Genomic DNA, 23,266 nt, shown 5'->3' on the forward strand with positions numbered 1-23,266 from the left:
CATTCTAGAAGTTACAATTAACATGATATGAAAAATAGACAAAGACATTATAAAAATTACATACAGATCAATATATGTCACTAATACAGATGTAAATATTATGAACAAAATTTTAGCAAATTGAATCCAACAGTATATCAGAAGGATAATTCTGGTCATGATTAATTATCATAGCATTTATCTCAGGAATGCAGGGTTGACTTCATGTTTGTACATCAATCACTATAATTCACCATATTATTTAACTAATATGAAGCAGTTAACAAAACCCAACATCCATTCCTAATTTAAAAAAAGAAAAATCTCAGCAAAGAAGGAATAAAAGGGAGCTTAAAGGACATCTGGAGAAAATCTACACCTAATACTCAGTGATTGGTTACTGAATTATTTTTCCTTAAAATCAGGAGCTTTTAGAAAGGGATGTTTATTCTCAACACTTCTGTTCAGTGTTGTACTTAAGGTTCTAGCCAGTGCATTCAGGCAAGAAAAAGAAAGAAAAAGCATCTCAACTGGAAAGGAAGAAGTAAATCAGTTGTTATTATACAGATGACATGATCATCTATCTAGGAAATCTATCCAGAAAGCTACTAGAAATAATGACTGAGTTTGACAGGGATGCAGGATATGAGATCAATATTAAAAAAAATTCTATGCGAGCAGTGGGCATTTGGAAATTGAGATTTAAAAAACACTGAGCCCCCTGAGTGGCTCAGTCAGTTAAGTGTCTGCCTTCAGCTCAGGTCATCATCTCACGGTCCTGGGATCGAGCCCTGCATCTGGCTCCCTGCTAAGTGGGGAGTCTGCTTCTCTCTCTTCCTCTGCCCCTTCCTCCCACCCCCGCTTGTGCTTGCTCTCTCTCCCTCAAATAAATAAATAAAATCTTTAAAATAAATAAATATACCATTTATAATAGCAACAAAAATATGAACTACTTTGGATAAATCTGACAAAAATATGAAAGACTTCTATATTGAAAGTCACAAAAACACTGAAAGAAATTTTTAATAACCTGAATAAATTGTAATATGTACCTTGTTAATGGGTCAGAAAATTCAATATTAAAATACCAGTTCTCCCAAAATTGATTTGTAGATTTGAGGAAATCTCACAAAATCTCAGTGGAAATTTTTTTGGGGAAATTTATTCTAAAATTCATATGGAAATGCATGGGACCTAGAATAGGCAGAACAACTCTGAAAAAGAATAAAGTTGAAGGACTTATACCACCTGATTTTAAGGATTACTGTAATGCTACAGTGATCAAAACAACATGGTATTGGCATCAAATTAGATAAATAGATCAATGGAACAGAGTATAGAGTTTAGAAATAAACCCACACATATATGGACAACTGATTTTTGATGAAGACAATGCAGTTGAGAAGGGATTGCCTTTCCAACAAATTATGCTGGGAAAATTGGATATTAAAATGCAAAAAGTGAGCTTTGATCCATGCCTCACAGTATATACAGCAGTTGACTCAAAATGGATCGTAGACCTACATGTAAATCCTGAAACTATATAACTTTTAGAGGGAACCTAAGAGAAGATCTTTGTTAACTTGGGCTGGGCAAAGATTTCTTAGCTACAACACCAAACTCACCATCCATAAAAGAACGAATTGACAGCTTCAACAAAATTTAAAAATTATGCTCTTCAAAGATACTTAAGAAGTAAAGAGATAAGCCACAAGCTAGAAGAAAACCTTGGCAAAACATGTGTCTATAAGGGACTTATGTCCAGAACGTAAAGGGCTCTTAAAAGTCAAAGAAGATAACGCAATAAAGGCATGGGCAAAATATTTGAACAGATATTTCACCATGAAAAGATGTTCAGCATTATTAGGCCTTACAGAACTGTAAATTAAAACCACAATGAGATACCATTAAACACTTACTAGAAAGGCTAAAATTAAAAAGAATACCATGCCAGGGCAATTGGGTGGCTCAGTCAGTTAAGCATCCAACTCTTGATCTCAGCTCAGGTCTTGATCTCAGGGTCGTGAGATCAAGCCCGATGCTGGGCTCCATGCTCAGAGGAGTCTACTAGAGATTCTCTTCTTCTCCCTCCCCCTCTGCTCCTTCTCCTGCTTGCACTTGCGTTCACACTCTTTCTCTTTCGGTCTCTCTCTCTGTGTCTGTCTCTCTCTCTCAATTAACTTAAAAAAAAAAAAAATACTGTGTCAGGTTCTCACAAGGATGTAAGGGTCCAGAACTCTAATACACTGCAGGGAATGTAAAAAAATAAAAACAAAAAAAAACAGTACAACCACTTTGGAAAACGACTTAGCAATTTCTTTAAAAGTTAAACATTCATAAACCAAAGATCTAGCCATTTTATTCCTAGTTTTTTTAACTCAAAGAGAAAAGAAAATTGATATTCGTAACTGTTTTATTTGTACTAGCCAAAAAACTGGAAACTACCCAAATGTCCATACAGATGAATGAATAATCAAATGGCAGTATTTCCATAGTAGAATACAACTCATCAATAGAAAGGAATGAGCAGTTGATATCATTCAGTATCATGGATGAATCTCACAGTAATTATGCTGAGTGAAATAAGCCAAGCAAAAAAAAGTTTAGAATATTGTATGATTCCACTTATATAAAGCTATAGAAAATACAAATTAACCAAGGTTGAGAGAAAGCAGGTCAGCATTTCTTTGGTGATGGGGGTTCGAGAAGGAGCAAGAGAAGGTTTTCCAAAGAAAGCACAAGGAAGCACGAGAGATGGCTATGTTGATTATCTTCATGGTGGTGATGATTTCACAGGTATATATACATATGCTAAAATTTTATACTTCAAGTTTGTGCAGTTTGTCATATGTCAGTTACCTCAGTAAAGCTGTTTTAAAAAGTCATGGACTCCAGAACTTTTTATTATCATTGAGAGGCAGTCAAAAGCATATGTTTATAGATTGAAATACCTAAATTTATTTCTACAGCATTATTCTAACTATATCTAATTTAATTTAAATTAAAAAACATAATTTTAAAGAGGTGGAACATATGAATTATTTCAGTTTAAACAATTTATAATTGCCCTAAGCACCTTAATATTGTAATTTATAAACAAACTCCCAAGTACTCACTGTACAAAATTTTTGACAGTTGAACTGTTTAGCCTCTCTTAAATGTCATACATTCAATATTGAAATTTATTGCTGTGCTCATCTTCTAAGATATTTATTTAAACTCATTATTTTTATAACATAGGGTTTTCTTAATCAAAATTGTTAAAATCTGATTATTTGATGTATTAAAAAGAGTGTAGTGATAAAGCACATACATTCATCCATTCATGAAATCGGTCCTAAATTTTACCCCATAAGCTTATTAACTCACATGATAAATGAGATCTAAGAGTCCAACATCAGACAAGTATATTTGTTTTTGTATATTCATATTTTGGGGTAGTTTAAAAGTTCCAGGTACTATTTCAGACATAGAGTTTACTATTATTAGATGTAAAAAGATATCATAGAAAATACAAATCTATTTAGATTTATTAGTCATTAAAATTAATCATTGTAAATAGTAAATTTAATCATAGGTAAAATCCTTATTTAAATACAAGCAAAAAGGGCGCCTGGGTGGCTCAGTTGGTTAAGCGACTGCCTTCGGCTCAGGTCATGATCCTGGAGTCCCTGGATCGAGTCCCGCATCGGGCTCTCTGCTCGGCAGGGAGCCTGCTTCTCCCTCTGACCCTCCCCCCTCTCATGTGCTCTCTCTCTCTCTCATTCTCTCTGTCTCAAATAAATAAATAAAATCTTTAAAATAAATAAATAAATAAATAAATAAATAAATACAAGCAAAAAAATCTGTAGATACTATTTAATGTTGTTGTAATATATGCTTTTTTTAATATCACTTTTTCTCCCCAAATTTTAATACTGAGATTGCAGATTCTTAGAAACCAGTTCTCTGAGAAACTTATTTGCCTGAAGTACCTCTGGGGGTAAAAAGGCAGAGATGAGAATCAAACCCAAGTCCATGTGGTTTCAAAGTTCATACTCTGGACCAGTCATTCCTACACTATAAATGACTCTTCATTTATAAGTGTAATCTAGTTTTTTTATATTTCTTACTTTGCATTTGTAAAATTGTAAGCTCATTAAACACCAAATAAGAGCTGTAATTCTAAAATAAATTTTAAAATCATATCTTTATACCATCACTTGTTATATGTCATGTTACTCTTTTGATTTAGCATAAAAGACACTCAAATGGTAGCTGTTTGCCGTTTTTGTTGTATGAATTTAAAAGATAGTTTAAATTGGAATCTATTGTAGTACAGTATAAAAATGATTGGGAATATGCCTAAAATCATCTTTGTTTTGTTATATAGTGTAATATAAATTTGAATTAAGTAATAGTTATCAGTATATTCTTTAGTGAGCTTTAACAAGTTTGATTTATTGACTTCAGGAAATTTTTCATTCCAGTTTTATTCCACTTTGTAGAATTTCAGAGGAAAGAAAATTAAAATGTATAAGCTTCAATCCACTTCAGCATTATAAATGAAACTCTTGTTAATATTGTGTTAACAATTATCTATTCCCATTTGTAATCTGGTTGGAGAAACAACATTAATATGAATATACTTAAAAGTAAAATCTTTGGACATCCTTTATTAACTTTCTTAGCACAGCCCTAAGGAAGAAACTCTAAAAAATACATGCTTCATCTTCAACTATAATAATGTAAAACCAGATACAGCAGAACTCCTACCCAGAACCAATAATGTACTTGTCTTTTGTATCATAGCTACTACTCTTAAGTGGGCAGAAATGCAATCCCAAAACCTCACTATACTTTTATTTTGATTCTAAAGCTTCCCAGAGCTGCCTTATAAATAATGTTGCTACCATTCTTCTCTTATAGAAATTCCTTCTCTCTCTCTATGTATTATTTACAAAGTCAATAACATATCAGCAACCTTTCTTGTCTCCTGAGTTAGTTTTACCGTTTCTGTGCTCTGAAGAATAGTAATTTCAGACAATACAGAAAGAAGCCTTTCCATCTCCCTGCCACAATTCTGGAATTCCAGGTGTATGTTGGCATAATTCTCTTCCTAAGCTATGTTTATGAAAAAAGAAGTTGATGTGTCTTTCTAGATTACTAATTTTCTGACTCAGCTGAAAGTGATAATTCCAAAACTGTGTCATCATCATTACACTAAACTTTTCAACTTACTAATAGCTTTTCTTCTTTCTAATGTAGGAAGACCTAATTGTTAATCCAGTTATCAATTTTTGATGTTAAGAATTATGGGAAAATTTTGTCTTAATGATTGGTATCTTCTTAAGTGAGAATATCATCTTTGCTTGAAATGTAAGGAAAATAATCTAGCCAAAGTAGCAAGCAGCAAGTTAGTCAATTTAGTCTTAACTGTTCGACTAAGTCAGTAGGTACTGGATCTAGTCACTTGAAATATGCTCATTAATTGTTTGTGAATCTCAACAGGTAATGTTATAAGCTTAAGTTAGACCTTACAGTGATGGTTTTGTGAATTATAGTTTAGTTTCCCTGTAACTTTACCAATTACAATTTGTTTTGATTTTAAAGGAGATGTTGGGTGAACTCTTCACTCCTGTAGAAACACCTGAAGCACCAAACAGGGGATTCTTTAAAGGCTTATTTGGAGGTGGTGCACAATCTCTTGATAGAGAAGAACTGTGTAAGTTGATTTCTTTAATTTGGGTATTGTATCTGTAAAACTGAAACATTGAAGCCATTTAAATTCTTCCTACATGTATAAATTATGTTCACCTTTTTCCTCTTTGTCACATTAATATATCCATGTTTTTAGCAAAAATACATAAAATTGTGTCATTCTAACCCAAATCAGGGGAGTATTTTACTCAAGGAACCAAGATCAGAATAGCTTCAGGTGGTTAAAAAGGAGTATTCACAACTATAAATGAATATTTTAGAAAGTATTTTATTTTCATTAAATGTGATCCTTACTATTCTTTCAATTCCATGATTTACCTTAATTGATGACCTTAACTTTGAAAAAATTTTTAACCTAAACATTTATTTTACAAAATCTCCAAAACTATTATCATTGCACCAGAAGGTTATTTAAAATAGCAAAATCTGGTTTATTTACTACCTTCCACATAATTGGCACAGAGTAGAAATCGGTCCTTGAAGGAGCTAATGAGTCAATGATTGTTTGACCTTTCTTTCAAATAGCTGTTATCTGTCCTTAATTTTTTTTCCTTTTATTCTCTTTCTGTTTTGCTAAAATATTACAGAATTTTCCTTTTGTGTTTAATTGGCTAATTAGAAAAACTGTAAGATTAAATATCAGTAAGTAGCAGTGCAATGTAATTTTCAAAACTTACCCAGATTATTGATCAATCATCTTGCTACTAAGGATCAATTTTAATTCATTTTTTAAAATGAAGACTGTTGTTTAAGTTATGGGGGACTGATAATTTGGAATAATATTCTCACCAAGAATAATTGCTAAAGTTACACAAAATAAAAAATGTTTATTTTAATTCTTAAAAACATCAAAGAGCTAACAGTATAGTAAGAACATGGGGAAGGATGGGAACCCAAAGTGCTGAGTCTGGCAAACTGAGGCCAATTTTACCCTGGAGTACTTTGCTAATCTGAAGCAGGAGGCTGATATACTAAACTGTGTTCATACTAGAAAGGTGGGCTCCTAGAACGGGCAAGGGTAGGGATCTTGTTAAACAACTTCTCCTTTTTGCAAGGACCCCAAAGGCCAAGCTTAGGAGTAAAGGTGAACTGGAAATAAATCAGCCCTCACACACACAGACTGAGCTCAGCTTTAAATTATCTGAGTGTCCCAGAAAACTTTCAACCTTAGTTAAGTACTTTTACAGACTGTTTTAAGTCCCTAGTACCTGGCAGAAGCAAATAAAAATGTTCCCTAAAGGAAGATAACATATTCCAAGTCTTCAAATTATTTGTAGAAATAATTTTTCAAATATGTCATCCAAGTTAACCAGGAAAATTAGTAATCAACACCATGAACAATGAAACAGAAAAGGCAGAAGCAGAATTACAGGTACTTCAGATATTAGAATTATCAGACATAAACTATAAAATAGTCATGTATATTATAATTTCACATTCACCATGCCTAAACATTTTGTGAGATAACTGAAACCTATAGAAATCAGTACAAATGTGTAAAATCTAAAATTAATTTCTAGAACTGAAAGATTCAAAAACAAAAAACTGAGTGGATAAATTTAACCACAAATTAGACACAACTGAAGAGAAAATTATATAGCTTGAAGACCATCAAAATAGACCATCTAGAATGTAGTACAGAGAAACAAAAAAGATGTAAAATACAAGGAAAATAAAAGAAATAGAAGTTGCAGTGAGAAGATCTAACATATGCTGGACTTCTAAAGAAATAGTAAAGCATGTAAAGAAGAATCAATATGTAAACATATATGGCTGGAAATTTTTCAGAATTGATAGAAGATACCAATTCACACATTCAAGAAGCCTAGTGAATTCCAAGAATTTTTTTTTTTTAATTCACAGCTAGAGGGGTGCCTAGGTGGCTTAGTCGGTTAAGCATCTGACTTTTGGTTTTGGCTCAGGTCATGATCTCAGAGTCATGGAATTGAGCCCCCCTTCGGGCTCAGTGTGGAGTTTGCTTGAGATTCTCTCTCTCTCTCTCCCTCTGCCCCCCCCCCAACTCACACACACACTCTGTCTCTAAAATAAATAAATCTCTAAAAAAAATTCACAGCTAAATATGTTACATGAAAATAGAGGATATCAAAGACAAAGAGAAAATCTTCAAGGTGACTAGAGGAAGCTTAACAAGCTATAGACTGACTTCTCAACAGCCAAAGATAGAAAATATCCTTCAGGAATGAGACATTTTTAGACAAATGAACAAATGAATAAGACTTGCCACCACACTAAAGGGAACTCTAAATATTCCTTCATGGAATGTCAGAGATGTAGGAAACAGTGTTTTAGAAAGAAAGTAGCAAGTGTATGCATAAATATAATCTGTATAGACTGTAAAGCAAAGTCTTGTGGTATGTATATACACATATAAATAAACAATGTGTGACCCCAAAAAATCACATAAAATCAAGGGAGTCACAAAGGGTAATGGATTTAAGGTGATCTGAGATCGTGCAATTTTTGAGAGACTTTTTAAAAATATCTAGTAGCATTAATAAGTTAAGGATGCATGTTAAAATTTCTAAGGTGACTTCTACAACCTAGTATATCTTCCAGGTGAATAGCAGGAAAATCACAATCCTTCCAAAATAAGGCAAGAAAGGAAAAAAGAAAGAACACAAAACAGGCACATAAAGGACTGTAGACTTAAATAACCATAGTAATTATGTCCCATTTAAAAGGCAAAGGTTATCCAACTGAATTTAAGAAGAAAGAATGTACATTGTTTACAGAAGACATATTTAAAACAAATATTAAAATTTTGAAAGTTGGAAAACAGGAACACAAATGAATCAGCTGGTTTAGCTATATTAATATCAAAATGTAAACATTAAGGTATTATTGAATGCACCTTATATTTTCACTTCAAAATATATAAAAAACAAATATTGACTAATTACTAGAAGAGACCATTTCCCAGTCATAGCAGGGGAACTGCAAATATGCCCATTGATTGAGATATAAAAGCAGACAATAAGTCTTATAGTAAAGGATATAGAAGACATGAAGAACACAATGAACTTAAACCTACTAAACAGATACACAACATTGCAGAATACATTCTTTTCAAACACACACAGGATGTTCATAAAATATATTTGTATAGAAATTATAGATGTATACCAAATTATTTTGGGATAAAATATTATGTCTATAATGAATTTTGAATATTATATTTAAAAATTTTACATGTAAACACTCAGAGCAAAAAATGTTATCTATTACCAAAATTAGATAATGAGTGTATGGATATTTATGATACAGTTCTTTTACCTTCCTGTATGTTTGAAACTTGCATTTTAAAAAGTTGGGGTTTGGGCGCCTGGGTGGCTCAGTTGGTTAAGCGACTGCCTTCGGCTCAGGTCATGATCCTGGAGTCCCGGGATCGAGTCCCGCATCGGGCTCCCTGCTCGGCAGGGAGTCTGCTTCTCCCTCTGACCCTCCTCCCTCTCACGCTCTCTGTTTCTCATTGTCTCTCTCTCAAATAAATAAATAAAATCTTAAAAAAAAAAAAAAAAAAGTTGGGGTTTAAGTTGACCATATGTTAAATGATTTTTTAAAAAATCAAATTTCAAAGGATTAAAATCAATTAAGGGTTTGTGATCTAATCACAATGCAGTTATACTTGTAATTAATAACAAAGTTAATTTTAAACCCCCATGTTCGAAAATTAAGAAATAAACTTTTGAATAACCCATGGGTCAAAGAATTCATAACCATTGGTATGCATCTAAAGTAATAGTGGTATTTATAGCCTTAAATATATATACAATATTATTAGGGGAAAAAAAAACCCAAAACATGAAAATGAGTGAACCGAGCAGCCATCTCAAGAAGGTAGAAAACAGAGCAAAATAAACCAAAGAAAAGAGAAGATAATAAGATAGTAATGACTTAGTAAACAAATTCAAAATGGAAAAAAAATCAACAAAGCCAAAAGTTGATTCTTTAGAAATCTAATAAAATTGGTAAATCTCTGGTGAAACTAAGCAAAAAAAAAAAAAAAAAAAGGAAGACACAAGTAAACACTATCAGGAATGAAGAAAGATAAGAGAATGTAATTGCCTTAGTTAAAGCATCAAAGCCAGCAACTTTGTTGAATCTATTTTTCTGAAGCCATTATCTTTCTCTGCCCATAGCTGGAAAGAGCTCTTTGCTTGTGTGATTACATTGGGTTTACCTGGATAATCTATCTCCAGCTCCTTAACTTAATCACATCTGCAGAAAAGTTCCTTTTCCTGTGTAAGCTAACATAATCACAGGTTCCAGGAATTAGAGTAAGGTCATCTTTTAGAGGAGTGGGGGACATTATTCTGTCTACCAACACTCATATCAAAACAAACAAACAAAAGAAGTCAAATACTTAGAAATAAATTTTAACAGAAGATGTTTAGGACTTTATGGGGAAAACAGATAATTATATAACTTTGTTGACAGAAGTTAAAGACCCAAATAAAAGAAATATACCATATTCATGCAGTAGAAGATTCAGTAAAAGGCATCAATTCTCCCAAAACTGATTTATGCATACACAGATATACACTTAATAAAGTCCTTATCAAAATTACCTTCCCCCCAAAATTTTATAACTGATACTAACCTTTAGATGGAAATTCAAAGGGTCTTACCTCTTCTATTTAGCCTTGTATTAGAAATTTTAACTAGGACAATTAGGCAAGAAAAGGAACTAAACGTCATGCAGATTGAAATGGAAGAAGTAAGAGTCTATGTTTGCAGATGACATAATCTTGCAAATAGAGAATCTTAAGCCGCACCCAAAAAAAAAATTACAGCTAACAAACAAGTTCAGCAAGATTGCAAGATATAAGATCAATATAAATAATCAGTTTCATTTCTTCTATGTACTAGCAGTGAACAAAACGAATATTAAAACAATTCCATTTATAATAGCATCAAAAAGACAAAATAACGGGAATAATTTAACAAAAGTGTAAAATGCACTAAAAACTTCAAAACATCATTTAAAGATATTAAGTCATAGATAAATGCATTGACATCCTATGTTCGTGGATGGGAAAATTTAATATTGGGCAGAAGGCCATGCTCCCCAAGTTGATCTGTGCATTCAACACAATCCCTGTCAAAATCCCAGCTATTTTTTTGAAGAAAGAAACAAACTGCTCCTAACATTTATATGGAAATGAAAAGGATCCAAAATAGCCACACATACACAAAAATTTTTTTAAAGAAGAAAAATGATGGAGAACTCACATCTTTCAATTTCTGAAGTTACTACAAAACTATAATTATCAAGATAGTGCAGTACTGGCGTAAGGAGAGATGCACAGACCAATGGAATAGAACTGAGAATCCAGAAATAAGTCCATACATGTATGGTTAATTGATTTTCTACAAGGATGCCAAGAAAATTCAAAGGTAAAAGAATGGTCTATTCAACAGATGGTGTTGGGACAACTGGATATCCACATGCAAAAGAATGAAGTTGTATCCTGCCCTCCCACCATTCACAAAAATTAACTCAAAATGGATCAAAGACCTTAATGTAAGAGCTAAAACTATAAAAGTCATAGAAGAAAATATATATATATAAACCTCTGTGACCCTAGATTAGGCAGTGGTTTCTTAGGTATGACACCTAAATCACAAGCAACCAAAGGAAAAAATAGATAAATTGGATTTCATTAAAATTAAAAATCAAAGAACACTATCAAGAAAGTGAAAAGACAAACTGCAGATTGTGATAAAATAATTATAAATCATATACCTGATATATCTGAAATCTGATAAAAGTCCAGTATTCAAAATATATGAAGAATTCTTACAACTTAACAATAAAAAGACAAATAGCCCAGTTTTTAAATGGGCAAAGGGTTTGAATAGATATTTCTCCAGACAAAATATACAAATGGCCAATAAACACATGAAAAGATATACAACATCATTTCTCATTAGGGATGCACAAATCAAATATGTTTGCAAGAATGTGGAGAAATTGAAACTTGTACCTTGCTGGTAGAAATGTAAAAATGGCATAACCTCTTTGGAAAACTGGCAGTTCCTCAAAAAATTAAACATAAAGTCATCATGTGACTCAACAGTTCCACTCCCAGGTATATACCCAAGAGAATTGAAAACACATATTCACAGAGAAACTTGTACAAATGTTCATAGCAGCATTATTCATAATAGCCAGAAAGTAGAAACAACTCTAACGTCCATCAACTGATGAACTGATAAACAGAATGTCATATCTCCATACAATGGAATATTATTCAGTCATCAGGAAGAGTGAGGTGCTGATGCATGCTACAACATGGTTGAACCTTGGCAACATTAAGTGAAAGAAGCCAGACACAAAGGTCACCTACTGTCTGAATCCATTTATATGAAATGTTCAGAATAGGAAAATTTATAAAGACAGAGTAGATTATTGATTGACAAGGACTGAGAAGGAGGGGAATGGGAAGTGACTGCTAATAATTAGCATGGGGGTTTTGTTTCTGTTTTTGTTTTTGAAGAAGACGCTCAGGAATTAGATAGTGATGATAGTTGCACAACCTTCTGAATAAACTAAAAGTTACTAAAGTGTTCAGGGGCAAATTTATGGTATGTGAATTATATTTCTAATGAAAGAAATGTAGGCTGAGGGAGGAGGGAAAATCTGACCTCATTCTTTAACAGAATTTAAGAATTTTGCAGTAATCTAGGTATTAGGTAATCAAGGTCTGGATTATGTAAGGAAAGGAAGCAGTGAATTCCTGAGATCTTTTGAAGGAAAAGTTTGTTCTATTTGTAAGTGACAAGATAAATGGAAAGAAAGGGATGTCACATATCTACGACTAATGGAGACTGAAATAGAATAATGAATAAATTCTTCATTTTTCTTCTAAGCTTAGGCATAGTATTTAAAGTATGAGAAAGCATGGAATAAATAAACTAAATCAAATCTGTATGTTTAAATTATCTTTAATTTTTTGCAGGACTAATAGCAGTTTTTACTGTTACAATAAGCTGGTGTCAGTCTGCCCGTTATTCATTGCAACAAATAATTACTAGTCCCCTTTTTACACAAATTTTGTTACATAAACTAATATAGAGTAGAAAATTAATATACATTCTGTCTTTGCATGTTTCAAAAACTATCTAAAATTATTAAAATGATATAAAAACATTAATTATGGAGTGAAATATATAAATATTTCAATTTCATTGTTACTCCACCTAAAAATTGTGTTTTAATATTATATAGTAGGATTTTTATATTAAATTTTCATTTGAGTTACTCTTTCATTTATCAAATTCATTCAGTTGGAGAATCGTCCTCAGGAAAGGCCTCAAGGAGTCTTGCACAGCATATCCCTGGTCCCGGAGGCATTGAAGGTGTGAAAGGAGCAGCATCTGGAGTTGTTGGTGAATTAGCACGAGCCAGGTTGGCGCTAGATGAAAGAGGGCAGAAACTTGGTGATCTGGAAGAAAGAACTGCAGCTATGTTGTCCAGTGCAGATTCGTTTTCTAAACATGCTCATGAGGTATATCTATCAAACAAATATTTAAACAAAATAACCTAGGTTAAAGCAAGTATGAAAATTGTTGGGTTTCTTTTTTTTAATAGCTATTGTATTTCTACGCAAGAACTTTCATTTATCCTCTGTACAATTGCAAATTCCTGATTTTTGCCACCAGAGGGAGCCATTATAAGAATATGTTTCAGTAGCCTTTGGTTTCTTACTGAAGTTTATAAATTATGAAGGAACCTGCTCACATTCAGGCTTCTCGTAAACAAAGCCAATGATTTTGCAGCTGTTTTTAGGGAATGCAGAGGACTCAGATTTTACTACTAACTTCTAAAAAAGGAAATAATTTGCCTCTCTTGATTCTTGAGGTTGATCTAAATAACTAAAATTGGCAAACATTTTTATTCAAATAGACAATACTAAATCTATCTGTAGACCAGTTCATACAGAGGATGAATGAGATGCATTTTTGCAACGAATTCGTCTTGATGAATTCAAAAGTCATGGTGGACCTTAGAAACGGATACTGTAAAAAACGGATCCCTAGCTGGCCTTACAAGTATGCTTTGTTGGCCAGCATTGTAACACTTTAAAAAACTGACCTTAAAGGCCCTTAGGTAGAATATATATCTTCATTTTGCCACGTAGGTCTGTCACTCCATGATGCTTTACGCTGGGCTACTTCACACACTTAGTTCCTAGCCTGACCCTTGAGGACATTTTTAGTTTGTTATCTGAAGAAACCATATTAAGGTTATTTTTGTATTTGAGTATCCAATCTATCATTAACAGCTCTTTAAATTTTTCAATCAAAAGCCATCTTTTCCTTGCTCAAGAATAATGAAAGAGGTCACTTGACCTGGGAGAGATTTGTCCAGGGCTTCAAAGAGATTTGGAGATCCCTTGTGAGTCCTTGTACTAGACTAACACACACCCCAGATATAGGCTAGTGACCTTGGTCAAGAATTTTGTTGGCCTAACCCTGCATCTGACTGTGATCTCTAATGCATCTAACATTTCAGCCAATTTCAAAACATATTCACACTCTAAGTATTTAGCAAAGAGCTCAGACTCAAACTGATAGCTTTTCCCTTTGGAGTGAAATATATAAATATTATATATCCTTTTTCATCTACCAAATGATATTTGTGAGCCGTATTTGAGAGTCTGTGGAGATAATATATTGAGATGGTTAAGCTCATGGTCTTAAATCAGACAGTGTGGGCTCTAATCCCAGGTTCGCCATTGTGTTACCTTGGGTAACCCGTATAAGCCTTATTTGGTTCATTTATAAGATGAGGAGAATAATAATCTCTAACCATAGAGCTGTGAGGGTCGACCAAATGAATTCTTGTAGGGAGGGTGTTCCATGCAGCGCCTGTCTCAGAGTAACTGCTCAGTAAGTTTTGGATGGCAGCAAGAGTACTGTTTTCAACCTTTCATTCACCAGGGTCTTTAACCATTATTTTTAGTTCAAATCAGAGAACTGAAAATTACCTTATTTCTAAGGTATTAGCTTAGGTCACCAAAGAATATACTGAGCCAAAGTTCAATTATGTCACATTTCTAAAAATAAGAGGACCTTCTAGGCTATAGTTCTTAATAGTTATGGTCTTTTCTCTAAATGGAACAGTTCTTACTTATTGCTTTCAATATAAATTGATTTGAAGTAAGCAATATGGTAACATTATAGAACGTTTCAGGATGATATAATGTTTTGGAAAAATACAGAAATCGATTATAACATAAATATTGTTGTTCTGGCACTTTTAAAACATTTTTTGTGTTTTCTCCCCTTTAGATGATGTTGAAATACAAAGATAAGAAATGGTACCAGTTCTGACAACCAGAAATCCAACTAAGTCCAACTTCAGCTGGAAGGAAAAAGAATTTTCCTTTTTATTTTATTGATTTCAGTTTAGGAAAGTTAACATTAAAGGGATGTTCATCACTGGATACCGTTCTTTCCTAGCACAATCATGCACTGTTTTACCTCAGTCATGTGGCTTTAACTGAGGAGGGTCCACACGCACTCAAAGTGGAGTAGGTGGTATGTGCCGGCTAGGAGTGGACAGTGTGGGAACTAAGCAGGTCACATGTTACAGATGAAGAAACAAAGGGGGATGTTGAGGAGACCTGGCAGGGACTATTCCTGGGTCATTCCTGTATTAAACTTTCATAGGCCAAAAGATTGTATGCTATTGTATCTGCCATCAGTGTTTGACCTCTTTGAGGGAGAGGCAATAAGTCAGAAGTCCTGAAGCTGAAATAGTTATGTTTGTGTCATTGACTGAATTATAAACAGCTGTCTTGGACTTTCCCTCCCTTAAACTGAACGGTCATCGGTGTCATTAGTGAAAAAGAAACAAACTGTTTGTTACCATATCTGTAGACAGATAAGCTGAATGGTGGGCTTTAAATAATAAAAACATACACATCATTGACGTGTGTATGGGCTACTCTTGGATTCTTGTTATTGTATACTTGTGTTTAGTCCATATTTTGTCAAAAGCAAAACAAGGCGATACATCACTTTTCATTGAAAAGAAAAGTGTAGAGCATGACTGAACTGCTCATCATTCTGGGAGTTTCCATGTAGTGGCTATACAGTGTGGAAAGTGAGAAAAACCTCCATTGTGGTGAGGAGAATACTTCAATGTCCCTTGTCCTTGTTCTCATTAATTCAGCTAAAGGTGGATTTGACCAAAATAGTTACTGGTTAAATTTGTAGAAATGTTGAAATTGGCTAAGTTTTTAATTTTGCTTGAATTTTTATAAAATGTTTAACCAAATGTACCTTTGCATTATTTAATTAAAATTGCTAAAAAAAAAGGTTTCATTATTTCAGTAAAACGCTCAGCTCCCTTTTTAAAATGCCCTTTATTTGCTAACAGTTCCAGTACACTCAGGTGATGAGCCAATTAAATCTTAGTGCACATGCTGTCGCATGGAAAATTAACAAGCATCTGTTGTCAATAATTATCTATATAAGAGTCTAGTCTGATGACCTACAAAATATTTTCTGTAGAAATATACTATAAATCTGTACATGTCCTTTCAAGGTTTTAAAAAGCCAAAAGGAAAGGAAAATATGTGCATTTTGGTAACTAAATTATTTCTGTATTGGAGTATAATGCAAACGAGACCATCAGTGGACAATAAATGATTGGTTCCTAGAATAGCATTGCAGACAGGGAAGAGGTAACTTGGTAGACCTGGAAGTAAGTGATCTCGTAATACAGGCTCATCTGAGATGATTATTGGTGGTTCTTAAAGCAACAAAGGAAGAGCAAAATAGAAGCATTACACTTACTATTAATGAAATTTAAATATTTTCTTCTATAAAAAATTAAATAATTTTTTTTTCATTAAGAGATAATCAGAGCACAAATTGATAGAAACTTGATGGTTGTTTTTTCTATTCCATATGATCATTAAAGGTATATATAGAACACCTTAATTTCATACAGTCTGTTATGCATCTTTTCCTCTTTATTCTTTTCACTAATAAAGCTTTTATGTTTACATTTTATAATGTGCACTATGGGATACAAAAGTTTACATTAAAATTTACTTTGAATGTCATCAGGGAGGGACTAAATATATGTGATAGAGATAATTGATTGAGCCAAAATAAATATTTTAAAAGTAATCATTTTCAAAAGGTTTTGAATTTGTAGAAAATACCTATGGATAACATGTTTCTGTTTAGTTAATGTCAGCTATATGATGAACAGTCAGCAGTTTACAGATGGCTTAATTTGTATCCTGTGTTATCTAATAAACCCATTGTTCCAAGATCTGTCACAGGAAGTATTAGGCCCTTTTTTAAGGTACAGTTTTGAGAATGTCATCAATAAAATCAACAGTTATGGATTTGAAGTTGAGAAGCATTAAGTAAAATAATATACTGGTTGATTCCCCATTATGTGGAAGGGCATATTAACTCCAGTTATTTAATTTGCTGTGTTACTTTGTGTTAATTGTACATCAACTTTATTTCTATGGTCATTTTTCCTGTTGTATATAAAATGAACTAATCTTGTAATTATTTTCAAATAGAGAGGTAGATACATTTATCTGAGATGGATTTTATAAGAAAATGTTAAATCAATATTTTGAGTTATTTTGTTTTTAAATTAATCTACAGATTATGCACAGCAAACCTAGAAACTCACTTAGAACTAGAAAGCTTGAACTATTTTTGAGAATAGAAAATAGCTTCTCCGAGTTATACTTGATTCAGTCTGTAGATAAGAGACAGTCTGCAGTAATAACTAACCCAGGGAATTTATTGTAATTTGAGAGATAACATCTCTATTTTTTTCTTTTTATGTGCAAAAAGTAACAGTCACCAGCAAGCCAGGATTTCAGGAAAACAAACCAAAAAAAAAAAAAAGTCAAAAATAGAAAATATTAGAAAAATGAAAGATTTGTGTGTGCTTCCTTCATATCCTCATTTGAGGACATTATTCTTTGTTGCATTTGTCCTTCGCTCTAAAATCATTGAAGTATTCATTAATTAGCAGCTTATCAATAGGAAGTTGTTTCCCTATATGTACCACATAGCCAGTTCACTCTTCAAACTAAAATTCATATGTATTTCCTTAGAAAGTTGTTTGAAATCTTAATACTCTGACAAATTCTATATATTAAATCCATTTGAACTTTCGCATCATCTTAATCCCCTGGGTTTGCATTTCAATTGTACAAAGTGTTTCCAAAAATGGTTATAGGTATCACTGAGCTGTGATTGACTTAATTTGCTTTTCTTTATGGATGTGAAAAAAAATGCTGCTACTTGTCTATGTTATGTGTAGTATATTACAATTTAAGTACAGTTCTTTATAGTAAAGAAAGAAGCATTTCTTTTGCTTAGACCTTCTTAATTGTAGGTTTCTCTGAAGTTCTTTTGTGTAGATATGTGAGTGTTTTAAACAAGTCTGAAAGTGTTACACATTTTTAGGTTACGGGGGTGGTGGGGAGACAGCTGAGGAAAGGGAAGACAGGGGGAGACCCCCACAGAGTGCAGAGTTTTACCCTGAGTTCCAGATTCCATATGTTTTGCTGAAGGCATTTTCTCAATGACATTAGAAAAGCTATATCCAAAGGTAAATTTTTTGTGGCAAAGATTTATTTTACATTTTAACTTGGGGATTTTGTTTATTTGTTTTTGCAAAATAAAGAGCACTGAACTTTAAACTTGAATTTTTTCTGCACTTTTTTAGGTAACAAAAACTTTTTATTATCATTTAATCCACATTTCTCAGTTAAAATCAAGTGATGCATATGTATAAAACATACCAAATCATGAATATGCTGCTAGCTGCACCTTAAACAATTAAACTGATCATAGTCTTAAAATCTTTAATAGGGCTTTATATAGTTTTCAAGGAAAAAAATAGTAAAATCATTTGCTGTATGTTTCAGTGTTCTAGGTCTTAAATTATTGCAACACTTTCAGATTTGTTTTAAGATCATACAGTAACATGTTATATTTATACATACTGCTAGAGAATATACTTTTAATTTTAAAATGAAATTTTTATAAATGTACTCTTTAATTTTAAAAATGGTGAACTTGTTAAGTCAAAGTACTTAAAAAGTATGTATATTATCCATACAAAAAGTTATGTTTTACGCTTATAATAAGAAATATTGGTATCTCATATCGAGATACAATTAATTTTAGAGAATCATACATTATTCAAAAGTCTTCATGCATTGACCGGAAAGATAATCATTACTATGGTTTAAAAAATACCCTCTATTGAGCATTTTCAAATATTAATTTTATTTTGGGGAAAATGCCCACAACAATAATTGCAAGATCTTTCTCACTAGCTGCAGCTTGCTGTCGGACGCCTACCTTAACTATTGTTTTAAAATATATATATATTTAAAATAGTTTTCCAGGTATTTTCTTCTACCTTTTTTAAAAATAAATTTCCAAAAATGAAAACAGAGTTTATGTATTTTTGTCAATGAAGGTTTTTATTTTGTAGTTTATAGAATTTGTTCCTTATCAGTTTGATACTTGATCACTATTCCTAGACTTTTTAATCTGTATTTACTTTGAAAAAGAGCACTTCTCTATCTTAAGTGTCCTCCTTTTTTTCTTTTTCTTTTTAGAGTGTTTGTTCTCTTGGATTGAAATTTATGCCCACAAATGATTTTTTTTCATTTGAAAATGAATGTGAAGATACTGTTTACAGCTTTTGTTAATCACACTTTTCATCACTGATCAATTTCTTGTAAAGTGCTATGGGGATTATTTTTCCTGTGAATATTAATGATCTTACTCCTGCCACAGAAGTTTTAAAAGTTCTGTGGACAGAAAATAATTGTAACAACAACAACAAAAATTAAAGGGAAAACTTTACCTTTCTCAGCTGAATTAAATGGTTTTAATAACTTCCCAGTTATCAGGGTTATTATAACATGGCTTTCTTCAGTTATTAATACAGTCTTAAATTACTAGGCACAATTCATTTACAAATTGAATACAGTAGTCCAGGACTACATGTAATTGCTCTTTTTATTGCATATTGCATTCTTTACATCAGAAAAATCATGAATGTCAGTTTTGCCGGTATTTTGCAATGAGGCTCATAGTTTAAAATTTTATAGTGTATGAGATGTAAATAAGTCAGTACTAATTTATTGTAAGTTGTTTGGCTCAGGCATTTAAAATGGACATAGGCTAATGGCAATGGAATCCTATTTGATTGGGAGTTTCATTTTTTTAAATATACTTTTGCTAAGTGTTTTATGTTGTTCGAACTTTGCTTCAACTGAAGACAACGTGAGGAGTTAAAAACAGACTCAACATGTCAGTAGAAAGCAATGCAAAGAGAGTAAATCATATTTTAAATTTTTTTAGTTTTCTTTTTGTAAATAAACGGTACTGTGATATTTTAGGTGTGACCTCTGCTTAACATGATAGTTAGAACCAGAAAAACATTTCTTTCTAGTTATACTATTGGTTCATTGTAAATGCATCACCAAAATAATGTTAAAAAGAGCAAGGATAAGTTTTTCTAACGTTGTCCACTTCAGGGGCAAGCATGCTTGGTATAGAGCTCTAGCTTGTGTCTACCTTAAACCCGCAGGCAGTTTTCAGTTGCTGCAACCTTTTTTTTTTTTTTTTTTTTTTAAATTTTGCTCAGTCCAGTAACTATCTCAAAGGTAATTGCTGGAGTATGTATTTTAAATATGGTAAAAAAAAAAAAAAAATCTCTGTGTACTGTTTCATTTTAAACAAAAACAAAAGCACTATTGCAAACACTAAAAATGTGTTAAACTTTGTAGTTATTTTGCATTCCTGTACTTTACAAAATGTCATCACAGCAAAGGTTTAAAATTAGGTAATGAAATATTTTTGTAAATAAATACCGTTAAGCTGGTATTTTAAAAAAATGTATTATAATGTTTCTGGAAAATGTTCATATATATGTATATGAATGTCTTTATGCTGAAGGGCTCTGATTGGGCAAAATAAAATACTCTAATCTCTCCTGAAAGTAAACAAGCCCTTTTTTCTGGAAAATCTGTTTTAATTTTTTTCTCTGAATTGTGGAATTAATTCCATTAGTTTAACCTAAGCAAATAATAGATAAAATAGATTTCTACATTTGCAAAGATAAAGTCAATTCAAGTAAGACAAACTATTTTTCTTAACTAGGTGGGCTTTTTGGTAAAAGTCACCTCCCCTGCATTGGATGAGGTGAGATCCCCTTATGTAGGCATTTAACTGTAGATGAACACTTCTTGGCCTGTAGTGTGTATGGAATCTCCCTGGGCATCTTGTTAAAAGGCAGATTTGGATTCAGGGTATCTGAAGTGCGGTCTGACTGTATCTCTAACAAGCTCCCAGGTAGTGCAGATGCTGCTGGTCTGTGGAATGTACTTTGAGCAACAAGGATGTAGATAATTTACATAACTGGCATTTTGCCAGTTAATAGTAGCGTCCAACTACTTGTACCAAGAATGAATATTACATTAATGGATTTAGAATAATACAACTCAAAGAAGACCAAACAGTACTTATTGTTTTCCATTGTATTTAAAGAATATGATAATTCTTTTATTAAATTGAAGGTTTGATTTTGAAATCTATCATTTTACTGCCCACATGGTGGCAGTCATGTCTCAACTTATTGTCTGAGCCTTTAACAAGGGAAAACCAGACATTGCAAAGACTAACTTTCATTATAATTAATTTTTATTCAGAGAATTATTAAAGTCTTGGATATGGAACAGAAAAAAATGCCTTCCTAAGCTATTTGTTATAAAGTGATGTAGAGCATTTGGTAGAATGATCTAGTTTATTGTCAAAAATTATAGTGTTTTTCCAGAAAATCTAGGCATAAAGTGATAATTTAAAAAACTAAAGCAAGATTGTCTTCATGTCTCTGTTCCTGGTCTTTTAAAGAACCTCAGTTAGGGTGTGTCCTGTGTAAATAGTACAGTGCCATCCACCGTTTTATAGAAACATACTTGTAACTCTTCACAGAAGTGTATAGGAAGATTCTGATTATTTTTCATTACTTTAAAGATAATATGATTGCTACATCACTGTACTTTTTTCGGGTTTTGTACAAACGTAATACTTTAAAGAAGAACAGAGTTCTCCAAGTCATTTTATTTTTCAAATTTTATCTGTTTAAAATCAATACTCTATATTCACTTAAAACATAAAAATATTCTAACCCTTAGTTTTGGTCAGATTATCTAATTTTTTTACTATTTATAAAACAAAGCACCATAGTCTTTCATAACTGCTTTTTAAACCAACATAATAGTAAGATACACATTTCATTGATAAAAACAAGGTTTCAGATAACACAGAATATATTGTTAACTAGCAAAGGAAAGTAGAGAAATATCAAACTGAGGTTCTTCATTTTCTTGTCTGTTGCAATTTTCTGTCATCCATGGAAGACCTAAAGCTCTGCCTAACAGCTATTCTGAGAGACAACCAACAGCTTTATGATTTCAAAATGACTGTGTGTGTGTGTCTTCCCAAACAGAAGACCCTTTTGTGCATCTCTCCCTGATGAAGTTTATCTCTGAATCTTCTCTCCCTCTCCCTTCCTCCCTCCCTCCTTTCCTACCTCCTCCAGTTTAGTTCTGTCCCTCTATCCCTGATGCCTGTCACCCCAAATCTCTTTTTAGTGTTTATTTTAACCAAGCACATTTTGCCAATTTAGGGGGTGGGAGGGAATACTATAGTTCTCAGAAGGTTCCCTCCTAAATACTGGGTGGATTTGTAAATAGTTTTTATAAATAATAACGCTATCCCTATTCCTTACTATAACCTCCAGACACTCAAAATCTAGGCAGATAAAGCAAAAAACAAAAACAGTTTAGCACACAGAAGACGTGCACTGAAGCAGAGATTCTGGAAGCTAAGCACAGGAGTGTGAGATGATAGAAAGCACTGTGCTGGCAGCCCTCAGGTCCAATCCCAGCTACTTCACTAGGGTGTTTAACCAGATGATTTCCCTTTCAAGACCAAAGTGTCCAAGAATTCATTAGCATGCATTATATTATGCATGGGGATAGAAGACCACATTTTAGAAAACGTTACCCTCCATGTTCCTTTAATAATAATGTGACTACAGAAACAATTAGTCTAAGCAGGGGTTCTCAAACCTGAACATCAGAATCTCTTGGAAACCTTGTTAAAACACACATTGCCTGGCTACACCCCCAAAGTTTCTTGCTGAGTCTGGAGTAGGACCCAAGGACTTGTATTTGTAACAAGTTCCCAGGTGGTGCTGATGCTGCTGGTCCACAGACCACACTTCGAAAACCCCGATCTAGAGCAATGCTGCAGAACCAGTTTTGCCTTCATAGCACAGATATTTTGGATGTTTCTTTTACGATGCTCTAATGAAACTCAGGTAATATACTTGCCTATACATGTAATCTTTTAAAATGGACATAATGTCCTAATACACCAAAGATATGAAATGAATGTGGTTTGTAATTTTTAAAATGGTTTATAGTTTTTAAAATGGATTTCAATATGTAAATCCCAAGGTTACACACTAGAACAACAACAA

At 32.7% G+C, this 23,266-nt stretch overlaps 1 protein-coding gene across 6 annotated transcripts in view; it reads left to right on the top strand.

Annotated features, from left to right (window-relative positions):
- STXBP5 (syntaxin binding protein 5) overlaps positions 1 to 19,158 on the top strand; it is a 177,151-nt gene extending 157,993 nt beyond the window's left edge. For all 6 annotated transcript variants that reach the window (XM_031030702.2, XM_081829115.1, XM_006735799.3 and 3 more), the window contains 3 exons: positions 5,572 to 5,683; positions 12,991 to 13,211; positions 14,998 to 19,158. In XM_031030702.2, the coding sequence (XP_030886562.1) occupies positions 5,572 to 5,683; positions 12,991 to 13,211; positions 14,998 to 15,039 (375 nt within the window). In that variant the 3' untranslated portion in view covers positions 15,040 to 19,158. The remainder of the gene's footprint in view (positions 1 to 5,571; positions 5,684 to 12,990; positions 13,212 to 14,997) is intronic.
- Positions 19,159 to 23,266: the final 4,108 nt, after the last annotated feature.

Source organism: Leptonychotes weddellii, chromosome 8, assembly GCF_054177405.1.
Source record: "Leptonychotes weddellii isolate Sample4059 chromosome 8, ASM5417740v2, whole genome shotgun sequence".
NCBI lineage: Eukaryota > Metazoa > Chordata > Mammalia > Carnivora > Phocidae > Leptonychotes > Leptonychotes weddellii.